This window comes from Simochromis diagramma, unplaced genomic scaffold (assembly GCF_900408965.1).
Source record: "Simochromis diagramma unplaced genomic scaffold, fSimDia1.1 OVJJ01000802.1, whole genome shotgun sequence".
NCBI classification, from domain to species: Eukaryota; Metazoa; Chordata; class Actinopteri; order Cichliformes; family Cichlidae; genus Simochromis; species Simochromis diagramma.
In genome coordinates this window covers 5,267,688-5,286,904 of record NW_024387492.1, presented here as the reverse complement: position 1 = coordinate 5,286,904, position 19,217 = coordinate 5,267,688, and the positions used below count along the sequence as shown (strand labels likewise).

At 38.7% G+C, this 19,217-nt stretch overlaps 1 protein-coding gene across 1 annotated transcript; it reads left to right on the top strand.

Annotated features, from left to right (window-relative positions):
• The first annotated feature begins 1,399 nt into the window (after positions 1-1,399).
• dio3b (iodothyronine deiodinase 3b) lies at positions 1,400-4,161 on the top strand. The gene has a single exon (XM_040017480.1). It carries the CDS (start codon positions 1,486-1,488, stop codon positions 2,290-2,292), a length of 807 nt encoding a protein of 268 aa, XP_039873414.1. The 5' UTR covers positions 1,400-1,485; the 3' UTR covers positions 2,293-4,161.
• Positions 4,162-19,217: the final 15,056 nt, after the last annotated feature.

Sequence of the window (19,217 nt, the reverse complement as noted above, 5' to 3'; positions counted from 1 at the left end):
GCTACCTCACAGGGTGACACAGTACTATTAGATCTTTAAGATAAGATGCAGCCTGGTTATTTGATACCCATATTTGAAGAGAATGATTTTGATTTCTATTCTGGATTTAACAGGGAGCCAGTAAAAAGAAGCCAATGTTGGGGGGGGGAATGGTCATATTATGTTTAAAATGATCATCCAACATTGTAACTGTATATGGGTGATGATAAATAGTGAACAGCATTGTAGAATTTCTGTAGGTGACAAGAAACTGTATATTCCTATCTGTTTTTACAGCCGGTGTATGACACAGCCAACACAGTGAAACAAGCCATGGGGTAGAATGAAAAAGGTAGGAGGAGGAAAGAAAGAGACTTTTTTTAAAAAAAAAAAAATAGAGGAAAGGGGACAGACTCAGGGGTGGGAAAGAAGGTTGGACACATGCTGGGAGTGTTATGGCATCAGAGAAACAGATCCAAGCAGTCACATGGATGCCATGTCATCAACGCCCGAGATGAGGAGGAAATTTCATGGTGAGGCAACATGATTTGCTTTGGCCTTTTTGTATCATACGGAATAGGAGAAACTTAAGCATGAGAATACAGTAATTCCACATTTCTTTTTTCTGTGTAATCATCGTAAATAGGAGGAACTTAAGAATGACAATACAGTAAATTCCACGTTTCATTTTCTAGTTTAATCATCTTTTACTAGACCAGACAGTCAGGAACAAAAAGTTGCTGACAAAATAACAGAATTTTATCTTACAATAACCCCAAAGCCCAGCTCAGCATGGCCTACTCACTGTTCATAGCTCCCATAGACGAACCTTCATTTTAATCTCACCTACACAGTACTGCCCAAATGTTGCTCAAAACAGCACAGTGATCATTTCCTCCTTCAGTTTGTCTTTGGGATCATGTTTTGCCATGATCACGGGCACAGACACACGCACTTCAATTATGAAACTGGTGATGGCAGGTTTATGCTGCCTCCTTTTCCTCACAATATGTTGAGGGGCCCTAGACGAAGCGAATGACTCATCCAGCCTAGATGGTCTGTATGAATCCAGCGCCGTCTAGTGGCCGTAGAGGCCGCTGAAGCATGAAGTGAGTCAAATGTTTTGCCTACTTTCTGAACTAACCGTACGAAGTCTACATGCCCAATAAAGTACAAAAAAGAAAAAATAAATAAGCAAAACAAACCCCAAAAGATAGAGAACTGTCATGTGTTATCAACATTCAACCTCTCAATATATCTTCCTCTCGCGCTTCCCATGTCTTTGTGGATCTTTGAAGCCCAGAGTTGACGGGAGGTAATCCCCACCATGTGAGTGGGCGGTGCGGGTACCGGAGGCGTGTCCCCCCCTCCTCATTATTCAAACGCTGCTGTACCTATAAAAAGAGTGCCTGCGTGCGTCAGATAGTTTTCTCCAATGGGTAAAGGTGACTAAATACCAGTTGTCTCGTTTGCCGGCACAGTCTCATCCTATCAGCTGGGGTAGAGATGATGGACGACTCCGGCGGTGTCCAAATGGCGAAGGCGCTGAAGCATGCAGCCCTCTGCCTGATGCTGCTGCCCCGGTTCCTTCTGGCCGCAGTTATGCTGTGGCTCCTGGATTTCTTGTGCATTAGGAAACAAGTGCTGCTGAAAATGGGAGAGAGGCAGGAGAGCCCTGACGACCCGCCGGTGTGCGTCTCTGACTCTAACAAGATGTTCACCTTGGAGTCCCTGAGGGCCGTGTGGCATGGTCAGAAATTGGACTTTCTCAAATCTGCGCACCTTGGGCGCCCTGCGCCCAACACCGAGGTGGTGCTCGTCCAGGAGCGGAAGCAGGTGCGAATACTGGACTGCGTGAAAGGGAAGAGACCGCTCATTCTTAACTTTGGCAGCTGCTCCTGACCGCCATTCATGACGCGTCTGACGGCGTTTCAGCGCGTCGTGAGTCAGTACGCAGACATTGCGGACTTTTTAGTTGTATATATCGAGGAGGCGCATCCCTCGGACGGTTGGGTGAGCTCGGACGCGCCGTATCAGATCCCCAAGCATCGCTGTTTGGAGGACAGACTGAGAGCCGCTCAGCTGATGCTCACTGAGGTGCCGGAGACCAACGTGGTGGTGGATAATATGGACAACTCATGTAACGCCGCGTACGGAGCCTACTTTGAGAGACTTTACATCGTGAGGGATGAAAAAGTGGTGTACCAGGGGGGCAGGGGTCCAGAGGGATACCGGATTTCCGAGCTTAGAAACTGGCTGGAACAATACAGGAACGATCTGCTGAATTCCCAAACAGCGATACTCCATGTGTAGATGCTGAACTGCCCGCTGCTCTGCCCACTCTGCTTAATAAGTATCCAACCCACAGTGCAAAATATCCAGATGCTGCTATCAGATGTTCATCCATGGCACATTGTTGTTTTTCTTGCAAAAAACATGAAGAATTTTTTTTTTCAGGACTCTTTGTCAAAATAGCCTAAAGTCATGTTGAAGCATAGACCGTAGGCTGTAATTTTGTGCTTGTCTCGACTTTCATTGATTGCGCATAGCGATTCTCTTTATTTCTTCTTTTTGTATGAAAAAGTCTCAATTGGATTCAATTGGTAATCACTCTATTTTTCTACAATACCTGTGTGTGTGCGTGGGTGTGTGTGTGCGCGCGTGCGCGCGTGCGTGCTAATATCGCCTTCTGGTGTCTCTGTGAAGTTCGGTTTTTAAAAGGTTCATCCAGAAAACCGACACTGATGTTTCCGACACTGGTAGCGGGTCCATATTAGCGGGACGCCTCACTCGGTGACCGACTGCCTAACGGTGTAACGTTGAAGCAATTGTAACTGAACAAATGTTTTTAATAAATGTCAGATTACACACTGATGACGCACTTTTGAGTGTTGAAAACGCCTTAAAGCTCTTCCTTTGGTCATCCTGGTGCATCCATTTTTATTTTACTGCTTCTGTTTACTTCTAAAAAGAGAGACAGAGAGAAAGGAAAGAAAGGGGGGGGAAAGTAAGTCGTCACATTTTCTTGCTGTGTAGTTTTAAAGAACAGATTTAGAACTGAGCTTCATATGATTGCTTATCTCTTTGTTATGACGTTGTTTATTCTCTTTTAATTTGGTACATAATCTGTCCTTGTGGCTAATCTGTAAACCATTCACCAGTTCAAGAAAGGAACTTTTTGTGTGTCAGTGAGAGGGAAAAGGAGGAAACAAAAGGCTACTCAGTTTTATTTAGACAGTTCAAAAGAAGAGGCCTGTTTCATGTTGTGTAAGACGGTTAATGAGAAATGACAGTGAAGAGAAACTGATATGATGATCAAGCAATGAGGAAAAGACCAAAAAAAAGCAAACAAAAAACCCCAAACAAATCTGAATTTAACAGAATTTGTCTAATATTACACATTAATGGAAGTCATGAACATAAATTATTCTCTTTGTTGAATTCATGTAATCTGCATTTTGGCAGAAAAATCGCTCATCAGAGATTGTCTTGACTTCACCAGATAAACTAATGCACAGAAAAGCAAACTTTATACTCTCAACATGGAAGCTGCATATTAAAAAAATAATTTTTAAAAAATGGAATATTAGTTATTCTAAAGAAACTGAGATAGCTAAGATGCATCTTTAGTTCTTAATAAGTCTCCCCCATATACATTTACACACTGCCACATAATCAGGATTAGGGAGTGCTGCGTAATACTGTAGGTCAGTTGTGGCTAATGTTACTTCTCTGTAGTTTTAACGTATTCAGGTTGATTCTCATGTATGTGCTATACAATGTTGTATGTCCTTAGGCATTAATGTAGTGTACAGCAGCAGGGGAACTGATGCGTCCTTGCTTTCGCTTCAGTGCTAAATGTGGGGAACAAAGTCAGTGTTCGTTTAAACTTCCCCTTTCTGATTCATTCCAGGTCTTTCAGGAAAAACAGAGGGGAAAAAAAAGGTCGGTCAATTAGAAATGTCTGACCACAGAGCTTTTTAAAAACGTCACCGGTCACCTGAGAGAGATTCACGATTCAAAACTACCAAACGGGCCGTCACTGTCGAGCACTGCCTCTAGCATTCAGTTTGTTTTTTAAAATGACATTTTCATTAGTGTCCCAGTCCTCTTTTTTTTTTTTTTTCTTTTGGGTTCTGAATATAATGCAAACAACATGATCAGACAAGACTTAAAAAAAAAAAAACCAAAAAAAAAAACCCACTGATCTCTTGTTGAATTACTTGCTTGGCTACCGTGTGCCATACAGATATTAGTTTCATCTTATCTGGCAAACTGGCTAATGAATAGAGAGGCAAGCAGACTGCTTAAGGGCCCATCAGACCGAGGGTTCAAACACCGATGACACATCTTTCAGTTTTATCAGATCACACCACTGTTTGCGTCAGACGACTCGGTCTTCCAGGGAATCTTATTTCTATGGGACCAAGTGATGCTCAGTGACAGTCAGAGGATGATCTCGGTTTAAGTGGTCTCTCGAAACATACAGAGATCCGTGTGCATAACACTGAGGTATTAAGTGCATAATGGATGCAGACCATTTCAATCCCTGTTAGTATAACAGGCTTACAGAGTCTGTGTGTGACCAACATGGTCTAAGCTGATTCCCCTCCTTGCTGATAGGAGGCTTTTTTTTTTTTTTTTTTTTTTTTTAGCTCATTTTTAATCACAGTGGTGAAAAATGAAACTGGTTCATAGTTGTGCTAAATATTCAATGACTAGAAGACAACAGAATGTGTGTTTAGCAGGAAGCTTGAGAAATAGTTATTCTCCTTGTAAGCAGTAGTGCACTGACTGTATTTTAACAGTAATACGTGAGTCACACAGTGTGACTGACATGTGTTTGCTTCCTTCAGACTGTGGTTTGTGGCGCTTTGCCTTTCAGAAAGCTCATCCTGCTTTTGGAAAAAATGAACCACGAATAATTCATTTTCACCATAAGTATTCATTCATAATTTCCTCGTTTACGTTCCCTTTCTTTGACTGCCCATTTCCTTCTTTAATTAATCTGATATTTTAAACAACTATAAATTACAAAACTGGGAATGTAAAGGTGATGTAGCAAAGACTGTAAATGTTTATATTCCTATAGGCCAAAAACCTTTACCAGTATGAAAGTTCTTAAATGTTGACATTTTACTCGAGATAGCGTGAAGGTTTGAATTACAGTACGTGTCGGCAACAATTGTCTAAAACTCTGTGCAAAGTCTTGGGTTTTGCTGTTGAGTCAAATTCAGGGAAACAAATCTAAACAGATCAGTTGAAGTTGGCAAAAACAAAAATGGCGACGGTTAGGTTAGCATAAGTACATGTACATGATCTATAGAAGTAGTTGCCTTCTCTTTCCTTTTCTTTTGTTAGATGTGGCTAATTGTGTGGCTTCATTTCTGCGTCTGTCTCCCAGACGAACGGGCACCAAGTCAAGGTTGCGAGAATATCCTTGTTTAGACATTTGCGATTATTATTAAATGTGATTTTGTTTCAAGTTGTCAATTTCTTTTCCGTCTTGGCCAGCGCACAAAAGGTTTTTAATCTCGCCATTACGTATCCTGGTTAAATAAAGCTATTAACAATAACAATGAAATAACACACAAAACAGTCTAAACTCATAATCCCTCCTGTATAATGTTGGGAAATTCCAAGGAGGGGCAATGTGGAACTATCAATTATAACTAAAAGCCAGAGATAAGATCTTCTGGTCACGTAGGTGTTCATTTGTTAAGTTCTGCGAGTGCAGTATCTTTTCATCTAAACTCTTATTGCATCCTCCACCCCAACTCTCTTTACCCAAAGCCGCAGTGATTAGTACTTTTCTGTAAGTCCTGCAGCTAAACAAATGTGTCCTTTGTTTCTTCTTGACATTTAAAATAAAATAAGGCATTTCAACTTAAAAGGAAGTGACAGTGAAGTCTGCAGAGGGAGGTACACACCCATCTTTTAGGCAGGACACGAAAGTTCAGGTCCGACCACTTTTAAGTTTTGTTGTCAGCAGATTGCCAGTTTAGTTAGCAAGGTGGATCAATAGACTGTATGAGTGCATTTCACAGAGACAGATACTTGTTTCCTGCTACTGTTATTAATTTCATTGACTTGTAAATGACATGTTCAGTTGATCACAGAGAAAGGAATATTATTTGTCTGACAGCTGCATTTAAAAGTTCCCGGCGCCACCAAGACCACAAAGACAGGTGACTCATATTTGTTGAGGTTACATCATTTAGCCAACTGCCTATGTTGAGATCCACCTATCACTCAAAGTCTCAATAATATTCAAAAACATTAATTAGACAATAAATAAATTTTATCCCCAATCATGTTGTGAAAGATGTCATGAGTAATAAGAGGTGGTATCAGTGTTTAGTTCTACCAGTTTAAAGGTAATGACATCAATGTGGATTTCACCATGTTGCACAGCTTTAAATATATACATTATAATTTGCCCAAACAAATTTGTGTTTTTTTTAATAGCAAGAAGGTTCACTGGTATAATTTCATATGCTATTGAACCAGAACATTAAAGCCCCCTGACATCTGAAGTGAATGCCATTAATAATCTGTGCAGGCATCACCCATCCCAGTGTTGATGCAGACTAGTATAGTGCTGTGCAAAAATTTTAAGACAACGGTCATTTTGCATCATTGCAGTATTATTATAGCATCTAAGGCAAAAAAAATGCAGTTTGTAAAATTTAAAAAAAAAAAGCTTGAAAGTTAACATTTGGTATGGCCGCCTTTATTCTTTAACACAACCTGAAGTCTATTAGCCAAGCTTTCTTGTAATTTCTTTACAAAGTCTTCAGGCTTCTTTAAGGACATCAAAAGCTCTTCTTTGGATGCGGGTTGTGTTTAGTTTTCGTTTTCCGTCAAGATGATCCCACATTGCCTTGATAATGTTTTACAGATGGTTGTCATGGTTGTACTTTCTTCCGTCCTCCTCTCTACATATGGAGGACAATTTGAACCAAAAATGTCAAATTTGGATTCATCGTCCTGTGTCAGGTCTTTGCTGGGGTTTTTTTCTTATTTCTTCAAATGACTTTCTGACACTGTTCATGTGTTTTAGATACAGTTGTGTTTAGAAGTTTACATATAATCATCATGGGCATGAATGGCTTTTAATGATTCCTCTGTGCTGTTATTTTTTCCAGGGTGGAATGATTGTACAGCTTTATTGACTTTAGAAAACACAAGAACTTGGATTTTGTTTAATCCACACAGGGTCAAAAGTATAAAATACGCCCTAGCTAATATATGGTTAATGTTCTTTGGCAAATCGCACCTTGATTAGATCCTTTTTTCAGCCATCAACAAGCTTCTCGGATAATTTTGACCTGATATATGACCACTCTTCTTGACAGAACTGGTAGAGTTCATTTAACATAGTTGATTTGTTGGAACAGAACAAGCTTTTAAGCGTAGTCCACAAATTTTCAGTAGGGTGTCAGTTGGGGCTTTGGAAAGTTTATTCCAGAAGCTTAATGGGTCCTTTCCAAACAGCTGCAGATTCATCAATTTAAACAACTGTATTTTACTACATGTTATTCTGATGCATCCCTACTTTCCAAAGGTCTGAAAGATTACCCAAACTGTCATCCTTAGATGATTTGATTAGGATGTTCATGAGCAACCCAAGGAACTAAAAGGGGGTCATCCAAGAAAGACGCCTCTGCTCCAAAATGTTGAAGCTCAACTGAAATTTGCAGTTGCAAAAGACCTTTTTAGAGAAACCAAATGCCTTCGGGAGACAGGTTTTATGGTCAGATGAGAAAAAGATTGAGCTATCTGTCCACAATGACAAAAGATATGTTTGGAGGCGCAAAGGTGAAGCTTTCAAACCTAAGAACACAGTACCACTGTCACGCATGGCGGTGGTATCATCATGCTCTGAAACTTTTTTTTTGTTCCCAGTGGTAGAGGTACAATGTAGAGAGTAAACTGACAAATGAATAAGGAGGACTACCTCTAAATACATTGACTACCCACATGTCAACTGCTGTATATTATGGCTGGAACAACCAATTAAAATTCCATGTAAATTGTTTGATGATTATAACCTGCAGGGTATTTCCTGTTGCCACCAGGTGGTGCTATAAGTGTGACATAATATTGGCACATAGATGCCTATGAACTCAAAAATGCTGGCAAAATTATACATTAAATTCAAAATGGCTCACTACCATTGGAGTTTAGTCCATGGCTTCAAGAGTCTTTGTGCATCTTGAGCACGTCTCTTCCAAATTTTATGATTTTTTTTTTTAGGCTTTTCAAGACCTCAACAATTACCTTCTGTTTCAAGACGAATCACCATGGCACCAGGGTTTGTTGTTAAATGAAATCTCCCAATTTTCACACTGAAGCATCATCAAAGTCTGATATTTATTCATGTGGTCAATCTAGGAGGAGTAGAATATGAAATTAAAACATTACATTTCCTGTTTTCACTAGGTGGAGCTCTAACTATTGTTGACAAGTATCATATCAGTCTATTCAGGGCTGGACTCTCATCTTGCCAGTGAACTTTGGGAGAGACTCGACCACGTGTCTTTGAGTTATAGCAATTTCATGCTTCATGGTGAAACATTAAAATTCGCAGTGCCACCAGGGTGACGCCCTTTGGCAAAAAATTCAAAGAACCCAAGACCAACTTCTTGAGTTATTTTGGGTGGCTCAGGTCAGTCACCTTGAAGCTGTATCTCAAAGTGTAAAACATGCCATTTCCTGTTCCCACTAGGTGGTGCTGTAACCATTGTTAAATATTACAATTGAAATATATTCAAGGGTATACCCTTATCAAACTTTGGATTATGCTTTTGTGAATGACAGCAAATGAAAATATCACGGCGAATGATCAAAATTTGCTGTGGCACCACAGACATGCCCTTAGCCAGACATGCCAAAAACTCAAACCCTTAGCGGAATGCCCAGGTCTGCAGTTAAGACTGACCAAATATGAAGTTAGCAACTAACTGGTAAACTTGCCAGTTGATAGAAATTATGTTTAAGGTGAGCTGTAATGTTTTGCTATAGTGGATCAGCATCGGTTGGTTGCATCCATTAGTTAAGAACTTTAACTAAGTTTAAAAGTTGATTTAGTACTTTTTTTATGCTTGTCACATTTTATAAGCAGTATTTCATCAAAAAATAAATAAATTATTAAGCTTTATATCATCGTATTCATTTTATCCCTTCCAGCAGAGGCAAAAGCATTTTTTAAAAAGATTTTATAATAGATATCCATATAATCCGTGAACATTTTGTTAAGTTAATGTTCCAGTGAGTTCCAGAAACCACAGGAACCCATCTTTTGGCATAGGGCCACCTCTTCTGCATGAAGCACTGACTTGGCATCAAAAGAACAGAAGAAATCCCAGAACATACCGATACATGGTAAATGGTAGATGGTAAATGGCCTGTATTTGTATAGCGCTTTACATACCTACAATATGTAAAGTTCCTGATATGTGATGAATCATTATGTTATCTGAAATGAGGTGACGTCTAGGAAGACATCAAATCTGTTGGTGAAATTATCATTTTTCATCTTGCCAATCTCATGACTTTCCATTTAGCTGCAAGCCCTTGAAGTCATATGATGTACAAAACAAGGTTTGTGACCATGGGACAGTGTAGCCATGTGAAACGATAGTCTATGACAAATTTTTACCTTACCTTAGTGACCCCACTGGATAACTTTTATCATGTTTATCACTTTTATCAAGCTTTTGATTTGGTACAAGACTAGAATCAGAAATTTTGCTGCCATTAAAGACAGAATCCAAACGCTTTTTCTTTTAGTGCTGTGAGACCCAAGCTGGGAAACATACCTGCAATGAGCAAGCCATAATTTTAAATAATTAGGTCTGAGCCTTGTAACACACGGCACTAGTGACAAAGTCTCATATAGTGTATAGAATTGTGCAGACAATACAAACTGTGGAAACAACACATCATAATAAAAAAAGAAATGGCTAGACAATAACACTAGGGAGATTTGACTCAGTTTCATAAACTATGCAAACATCAGAGGCAATAATAAGATTAAAAGAATCACAGAAGCCGTGAGGACTCATTTTCAGTGAGGAGGTGACCACAGATCGCTGTATGCTGGTATCAGACTTTTATATAAGCTTGTGTCATCACATAGTTTACACCTAACACATGACACATAAATGAATAGTTTACTGATAGAAATACCTTATCAAGATGGGAAATGCTTCCCAGACTTCAAACAATGGAAAACCACAACTTAGCACATAGGCTGAAATTGAGCATTCAACAGTTGGATGAAATACAATTACATAGTGAGACAGCTCAAAAGCAATATTTATATATTACAATATATAGGGAGGGTTATGAAGAATATACCAGATGGATCCTTCAAATCCCAGGAAAAGATGAACATATTTGTGAGCCACACTTGGGACATGCCTTCATTGCCTTCCTAAAAAAAAATGTGGCATTCGAGGGACGTAGCCGCTAAAATAGGGAACAGCTATGATGTGACAAGCAACAAGTAGATCTGAGTGTGAAATAGCCCACTCATTGGCTAATGGCTTGTGATTGACAAGTTATTAACCAATGAGTATATCCTGGATAATTCACTTTTCTGAGTCTTAAAACAACCAACATTTTCTTTTTTTTACTGAAGTCACAGAGCAGGAGCAAGGGCGGGGGGTTCCCCCCCAAAGGCTTCCATAGAGCTATATTTGCAACTTGAGAAATTAGCCCCTAGTGGTCATTAAAAACAATGCAGGTTTAAAGCACTTCCATGTTAGCTTCACTTTTCACGCATCCATCTTTTATGTTGTCAATGGTCCAGATAGATTGTGGTGTAACTTAAAAACCAAAGGAGTTGACATCGATGGTGGCACTACAGTCACTTGTGTGCATAGCTGCCTGTTTTCCACAACAGCGCCACAAGTGTCTGCACCTAGCTAATGTGAGCTTAAAAATGTAATCCTCTAACACCAATAAATGACAGCCTCCCAAAATAACACAGACTAAAAAACAAATGATAATAACAAAAAAAAAAAACAATTTATTCATCTCAAGAAAGTGTTTTTAGTAAGATAACTTTAGTAAGAAAGCTTCGTTAGCAGCTAGCTACTATGTTGGGGAGCCTTTTTATAATAGCTAATAGTGATGGATCATGAGTAAGACAAGCTACTACATCACTACATATGTCATGTTCTGGTTTTCAGAGACATTCCCATAGTCACTGATGTTATATGTGAAACTAGTAATCAGCATGGCATTTGATTCACGTCATTTGGTTTAATCAAATTAACACTAACAGAGAGGTTCAAGCTTTCAACTTAGAAGATTATTGCCTCGAGTTTATAATGTCAGCTGATTCATCCAAAATCCCTGTGATGATCATGCTGGCAAATTATTTTATCAACTCATGCAACAAATTTCATATTAATGCAGCACAGCATTGTGCGTGTAGGTGCATCACAAAGTCACAGACACTAATTATAATTAGTATAGTAATTAGTATCAAGTGACATACAGATAAAATGTTAGAATTCCACTTCCCAAAACTGGATTACAGACCTCTTGTTCAGTTAATGACACTGTGAGCATTCACCTGTCATTCAAAGTAGCAAACTTGCAATTGTAATAATCCAAACTTACTAAATAAAAATGTAGATAGGTAAGTTCTAAAACAATTCCACATGAAAGGGGAAACTAACCATACAGTCCATATCTTTTTACATTGTGGTTATTTTGCACTGAAGATTGGCATTTTAAAATGGGAGCCATGGCAACCTTAATTAAACATTTTTTATGCTTTTTGACCACGAGTCCCCTAGGGTCCATTCAGGTCCAAATGACATAAATTTTAGCATCTGTCAGTTAACACCAAGGCACACACAGTGCACTAACTGCACAAGAGCTTTAGGCAACATAACATAACATAAATGACTACTCCTTTATTGGATCTCTGGCAATCCAGACCAGTAAGGAGATTCATTTATTTTGGGAGTGGCCATTCCAGGAACTGAGGCTTTCTGCTTAACTTCCACCCCCAGAATCTGCTGCTTGCACTGATCCATTTCCATTCAACATAATTTAAAACTTTTTATTATGAATTCAACTTTGTTGCCTCCACACTCAGACATACGGCGTAATGAAGTGTGTATATATATATATATTTTTTTTTTTTTTTTTTTTTTTTTTTTTTTTTGGGGGCCAATGCTCATTTGTGCCTATCTTTGCATGTTTATAAGGATGAACAATAGGGTGTTGAATATAGTTACTGAATGGTCAATGTGATGGATTCAAAAGCTTCAAAAAAGTCTTGCATTTAAATTTCTAAAGCATCAAGTACAACTCATCACAAACAGAACCTATAATCAAACCTAAATTTTAATGATTATTATTCTTTATATTTCAGAGCATGTGAAGAGAGAGAAATGAACTTTTACTCCTGACATTTTAGGCCACTTGCTTGGTTTTGTTTGTGTTTTTAGTGTGCACAAAAAACGTCATATATTCATACATCTCGCTTAGTTTAGTAGGGATTTAGTAGGGATCTACAATTATTTTTAAAAGTTTTTCCAAGGGTAACTTATAGCAAAAGCTATCAATTTTTTCAAATGTCTCTGATCTATAATTCAGGGGGTACATCAATCACAGTGAGAGGAGGCTGCTTTGGAGAAATGGTAAAAAGTAATTAAAGTAAGAAGAATAGGCAGGAAATCGTAGGAGGCCAATGATGCAGGCAATAATTTTGGGATGGAAACTAGATGAATCATTCAGCCAAGTTTTTTTTCTCTTATGGAAAAAAATGTCATTGTGGCAGCCAGTTACTCTGCATATCACCTCAGCGTGGCATCTGTATCCTGGTTGCCATAGGAATATGGTTGCTATGAGATCAATTTATCTGGAGATCTGGCGGTTGCAGATGTCACTGGGTGCTGCTTTTAATAACAATGCCCTGGTCAAATTACATACATTTAAGGTTTACAGTTGATACTTACTTTGACAGAAAAGAGTTTAACAAAGACTGAAAGCATCGATAAAGTAGTCGGGACATTTTGGGTACTTCACTCTCCTCCGGTAAGTGAGTAAAACTGTGACCCGAATGCACACTCTCGAGTGTTCAATATATCAGATGAATGCCACAGATGCCAAACCTACTCTAGTTTCATTCAGTAATTAATATCCATAAGTGTCATATGAAAATTGCTTTATTGCTCATATGTCTTCATTTATGTCAGCCTGTATTTATCACAAGTGATAAGAGGGAGTGACTGTAAGACTATACAATGTCCTCACAAGGATGTCAGCTACAGGACACGTTTGGGCAATCTCACCAGCAATGTCCTGGGGGAAAAAACCCCACCAACAACAAAATAGATTCCTGCTAAGGAATTTTGAGGCAAATTACTTAAGTGAGCCTGAATTATTTTACTTAATTTCATATGTGCTCTGTCAGTGTATGTACTCTGTGGGGTATGTGGCACAAGTGGGAAGGTAGTTTTCCAATGTGCGGCCTTTGCTTACTTAACTTAATATAAAGTTCTGAAAACACACACACACACACACAGTTCGTCAGCAATGTAAAGGATGTGAAGCGGTTAAAGGCAAGAGAAAATCGCCTGCTGTTTGTGAACAGTAGCTGAGCCTCATTACAGTGTTAGAGAGAAGCAGTAATGGGCTACAGCCTGAAGGTACATTAGTATCAAAGCAGGCTGAAAGTGAGGTGAGCTGCACTAAAACCTCAGGTAGCCGTAAAGTGAAACCAGTGCAGAGGGGCCATGAATTCTTCTAATGGCCAGCAGGGGACCCCATGAGCACTTTCCTGATGAGTTTCAGTCTGGCTTAAGTCTTAATGAATGCCACAGTATCTTCTTTGTGTCCCATTTAGAGCAAAATAGATGATACATCAGGGTGGGCTATTGGGTGTGACTGATCTGACAAGTCATAAAATGTTCTCAGTGGCTGCGTCAGAGCCACTGGTTGTGATTTGTGATTTAAAAAAAAAAAATCCAAGCAGGCAATGACTCGAAAAATGAACCACGAGAGAACATGAAGTTTTAAAACAAATTTAAAACAATCTGCCAGAGAAACCTGCCTGTAAATGTCATTTCTAGATTTAATTACCATGAATCAAGCAAAGGTGTACAAATATTTACTATATGCTGCCGCCTCTGGGACAAGAGATAATTGAGTTGTGTCTCCTGGGCAGAGATGTGAAGTAATGAAGTACAAATAGTTGTATACTGTTCTTAAGTAGAATTTCAGTTTTCTGTACTTTATTTACTTTTTACGTTTACTGCCTACATTTTTACACAAATATGTTCTTTCTTCTCCTATCTGCCAGAATCAGCTGCTTCTCAGGGAGAGAAAATAATGAGAGCTCACTTCACCCACAGATGGAGAAAGATATACGAAGGCCATAAAAGACAGGACAGAGAGGAAGAAGAGGTCAGATTTAAAGTTAAGGACTGTTCAGTGGTACTTTACAGACTGAAAATTTAAAGCTGACATGTAATGTCATCATTTTAATCAAATACTGGATTTGTATGTAATATGTTTTGATGAATCAGTATTCTAACTTTATGTTATTAAATTTTGCACGGAAATACTGGGTAGTTTTGTCCAGTATAAACATGTCAGCTTGCTGTACTGTGGTGAGTTTGAACATCTGTGCTTAAGTATAGAATGTAATATCTCTGCTCCTGGGTAGCTTTCTTGATTGAATGACTGTCTAGCACTTCAAATGATGGTTAAAAAACATTTAAAAAGCTCCATTAATGAGCAATTCAATTATGCTGTGGCCTCAAAAACACACTGTGATCACAACATAAAAGATTGATGCACTTAATTTAAATGTTCTTCACCTTAAATGCTTCATTTTCTGTAAAATGCATGTCTTAGCTCGCGGGCTTAAATTTGCCACCTGCCTTTTAAACTACATAAACTGCTTGATTTTCTTATAAAACAGCAGTTTTGTCATTTTACACACTTGAAAACAATAAGTTATGATTTGATAAAGAATATGATACAAATGTTTACTCACTGTTTTCTCACAGAGCATATTTTGTACTGCCTAACTACCGGACTATTCACGGTCACTGAACAGCAGTGCTGTCACATGACAAGCATAACATTAAACTGTCCACTGTGGATGATGTTCTTTTTAATGTCTTTTGGATTTTACAAACTTTATTGAATAGGGAGAAATTTAATTAACACTAATTTCATTCATGTGCTGGCAAAGACTTTATGTCTGATATGATGCGTTAGGGTGTTCTAGGATCTATGGCTTAACCTCCTAAGACCCGAACTCTTCCACGGCATGCATTTTTAATTTCTCTTTGATATTTGGGCATATTGGGGCTCAATGAATGTAAAAACCAAGAATTACCAGATTTTTTTTTTACCTTATTTTTGTTTTTATGAAAAATCAGAGCCACATGAAGATATTCGTTTAAATTTTGATAGAACAGTAGCAGTATAATGTCCTCGTAAGTGGATATCAGGCCCTTGTAGAGCAAAATTTAGTATTTTTGTCTAAATAACGCAAAATGTGATGTCCACATATGTGGACGCCAGGTCCTAGGAGGTTAAAAACACCAGAAAACATAAAAAAATAAAAGGTCCTGGTAAGGATAAATAATAGTAATGTTTCATTATTTGATTGCCATTTTCTTCACATGACAGGCTTTCAGCTAGTCTTCTTAAAAGAGAAATGTATTTTTCTTATCCAGATCATTTACTGGAGAAATGAGAGGCACACCGTTTTTCTTGGTAAGCAATGCTGTTTGGATTTAAGGCGAGTTTTGCACTTAATTCGCCTCAGCTTCCTGACATGTTTTTAACTAAGAGAGATGAGGTGTGAAGCCCCTCTAGGGGTAAAATTGCAAATTTCCAGCTGCTTTTCTGGCAAGCTCAGACCCTCCAGTGTGTTAGGGAGAGAAAGGAGAGAAGAAAATGAAAATCCCTGTGTGTTTCGTTTCTGGTCATTTCTCTGTTCTGATTTAAAATGTCTTTCAATCTCTTTGAATCAATGTTCTCGTTGTATAGGGAGCCCCCCGTTCACTCACGCACACACACACACACACACACCTTTCCTTGCAATCCACAGCAGGATGATCATTAAGCATCGTGTATCTTGTGAACAGATTTAGGGAAGCCTGTTACTGTGGCGCTGTGGTCAGTGTGGCTTTGAACTCTCTGTTTTCAGAGGGGAAGATATCATTTTGGAAGATTCTAGGCTTTTTTTTTTGCTTTTTTTTGGAGCAAAGCAATAGAGATCACCCTCTCACTCCAATGCTTTTAGCTTGAAAATGTAGCTATATTGTTGTGTGATGTCTGAATTAGGGTTTGGGACTATGGGCTTAGTTCTATGGCAGGGATGTCAAATTCATTTTATATCAAGGGCTGCATACAGTTCACTTTGATCTTAAGTGAGCCGGACCAGTTCAAAGACATTCGACTGCATATTTAATCCCTGAAATATCATAATATAATATAAAAAAAACATGCAATTTCAACAGCACATCTCATGTTTTGTACATAAATGTGTAAAATTGTAAAATTACATAAAAAGTTCTGGTAGCTCACTGCCCAGACTGTCCCGTCTATAATAGGAACTTCTGTCATTGAATTGTTTATCTATTACTTTACTACTCTGATGTAGTGTGAATGGCTTTGGGGAGATCTTTATTATCAGCCAGAGTTGTAAACCTATAAGAGTTCATCTACAAATGCCTTGCTATTTTTATCCAGAGCGCCGGAGTCTTTGCCAGGCTGATTCTGGTCCCCAGACCTTCTGTTTACCACCCCTGTTCTATGGGCTTATGGAGCTGTTTAACTGCCTGGTGTCACTGTAAATGATCAATGAACTACAGCTATTTAAGAAGTGGCCTGGTAAACCATAGCTACTCTAATCTTATCTAACAGCGAATAACATTAAGTAGTTTGATAAACAGCTAATGACTATACATAATCAGCTGTTAGGAATTAGTAACTAAATGCATCCAAGAATGCCTGAGTCTTTTATTTTGTTCAGGATTGGTGGTTGTTTAATAAATATAACAAAGAAACCCAGTTTTGTTGACTGCCTATAGTTAATTAAATTGAATGGTGTTAAAATGCCAGATTAAAGTACTCTTGAGCAAGATTCCAGTATAATAAAGAAGGATATTGTTTTACTGTTATTGAACTGGTTAAAGGTTTCTGGGTCAGTGATTAATAACGGATTGGATTTATATAGCGTTTTTCAGGGCCCTCAAAGCGCTGTACAATTCCACTATTCATTCACTCTCACATTCACACACTGGTGGAGGCAGCTACAGTTGTAGTCACAGCTGCCCTGGGGCAGACTGACAGAAGCGAGGCTGCCATATCACGCCATTGGCCCCTCTGGCCATCACCAGTAGGTGAAGTGTCTTGCCCAAGGACACAACGACTGAGACTGTCCAAGCCGGGGCTCGAACCGGCAACCTTCCGGTTACAAGACAAACTGCAAACTCAAGCCCCGGCTTGGACAGTCTCAGTCGTTGTGTCCCTGGGCAAGACACTTCACCCGTTGCCTACTGGTGGTGGTCAGAGGGCCCGGTGGCGCCAGTGTCCGTGCTCCCCAGGGTGGCTGTGGCTACAATGTAGCTTGCCATCACCAGTGTGTGTGAATGGATGGATGACAGGATGTGTAAATCACTTTGGGGTCCTTAGGGACTAGTAAAAGATTATACAAATACAGGCCATTTACCATTTACCAAACACCACAGCCTATTGTGTCAGTATTGTTCCCGACCATGTCCATCCCTTAATGACCGAAGCGTACCCACGATGTGGTTGGCTGCTTACAGCAGGTCCAAAATTTCAAATGACCTGTTCATTCTTGAACATGACAATGAGTTCACCGTGGTCAAATGGCTTCTCTGTGGTGCTCTTTTTTATGTACCATCAAGTTACTGTGCTGTTGCAAATTAACCAAATTAGTTTTGAGATGTCCAACAGCTTTTCTCGTCTTCTGTTTACCCTCTTTCCACTTTTTTATGAACAGGCTGTTGGCTTACAAATTTAAAATATGATATAAAAATGTATATAAAATAAATCATTTCTAATTTTCACCTTGAAATGATTTCCTAATCATTCCAATTTTACCATGTCCTAACTTCTTATGAAACAGACAGAGCTGAATTAAGATTGTTTTGACTGTTTGTTTACGACATACCAATCATTTATTTCCACTCAACTGACAGTTCAGCACTTGGTGTGATTTCAGACTTCTAATAGGATTAATCGAAGCTTCCAAAAACGTAATATTTAGACCAAAGCAGAGGAAGAGAGTCAAATGCGAATCTTTGTAAGTTCTTATTTTGCTGAATTAGATTTTCAGTCTTTTTTTCCCCTCCTAGAGTTCTTTGAAAATCTGGTTAGTGATGTTATTAAGATAACTGCATTTCTAATGTCCATAGATTATTCTTCAAGGGGAATTCCGACACGTGCAAACGGCTGTCCTGCTCATAGTGAAAGCATGCTATCAGAAATGGCCCCAGCTCTGTAAGTATGTGCATAATGCAGGTAGAAAATAAGAAATTCTGATTTATGTAAATGCTGTGCATTACTGCACATTTTGGTATTAAAGTGATGTCAGCTAAATATAGGGCCAACACTAATAAAGATACTTTTAACTTATATAGGGAGCTTAATCATCAATTTGCGAATTCTGAACAAACTTTAATGACCACTAAATCATTGTGATTTTTACTTTTTGTGATTTTCTGTTTGTTTGATTTTGGAGCCCCTGAATCTAAATGTGACTGTCTCTAAAGTGTAGTGGGCTGCATACTGAACTTAGGGAACAGAAACAAAGTATTGGTTTTATTGCACTACTATCCATCTGATACCAATACCAGCATTGGTATCAGTACTAATGATATTTTAATTGAGCTGCCAACCTCTAGTATCGGTTAATTTGTGGGTTGAGCGGGTGACTCTGACCTGAAGCCCCATGCTGTGTATCTTCCCCCTGCTCTCTCCGCTTTTCTGTCTCCAATAAAGACAAAACGCCCAAAGAAAATAAGAAATTTGGCAGAAGACTCTGAATAAATAATACCAACTGTAGAGAGAAAGATCACTGCGACTGTTTCTAGGATTTCTTTTCTTCTGCCATCATCTTAATGTTACCCATAAATAGTAACAGCCTTTTTTAGTTTTGTCATTTCTGTTTTCTCTGCAAAATCCACAGTTGTTGATAAAGTATGTTCAGGTGATGG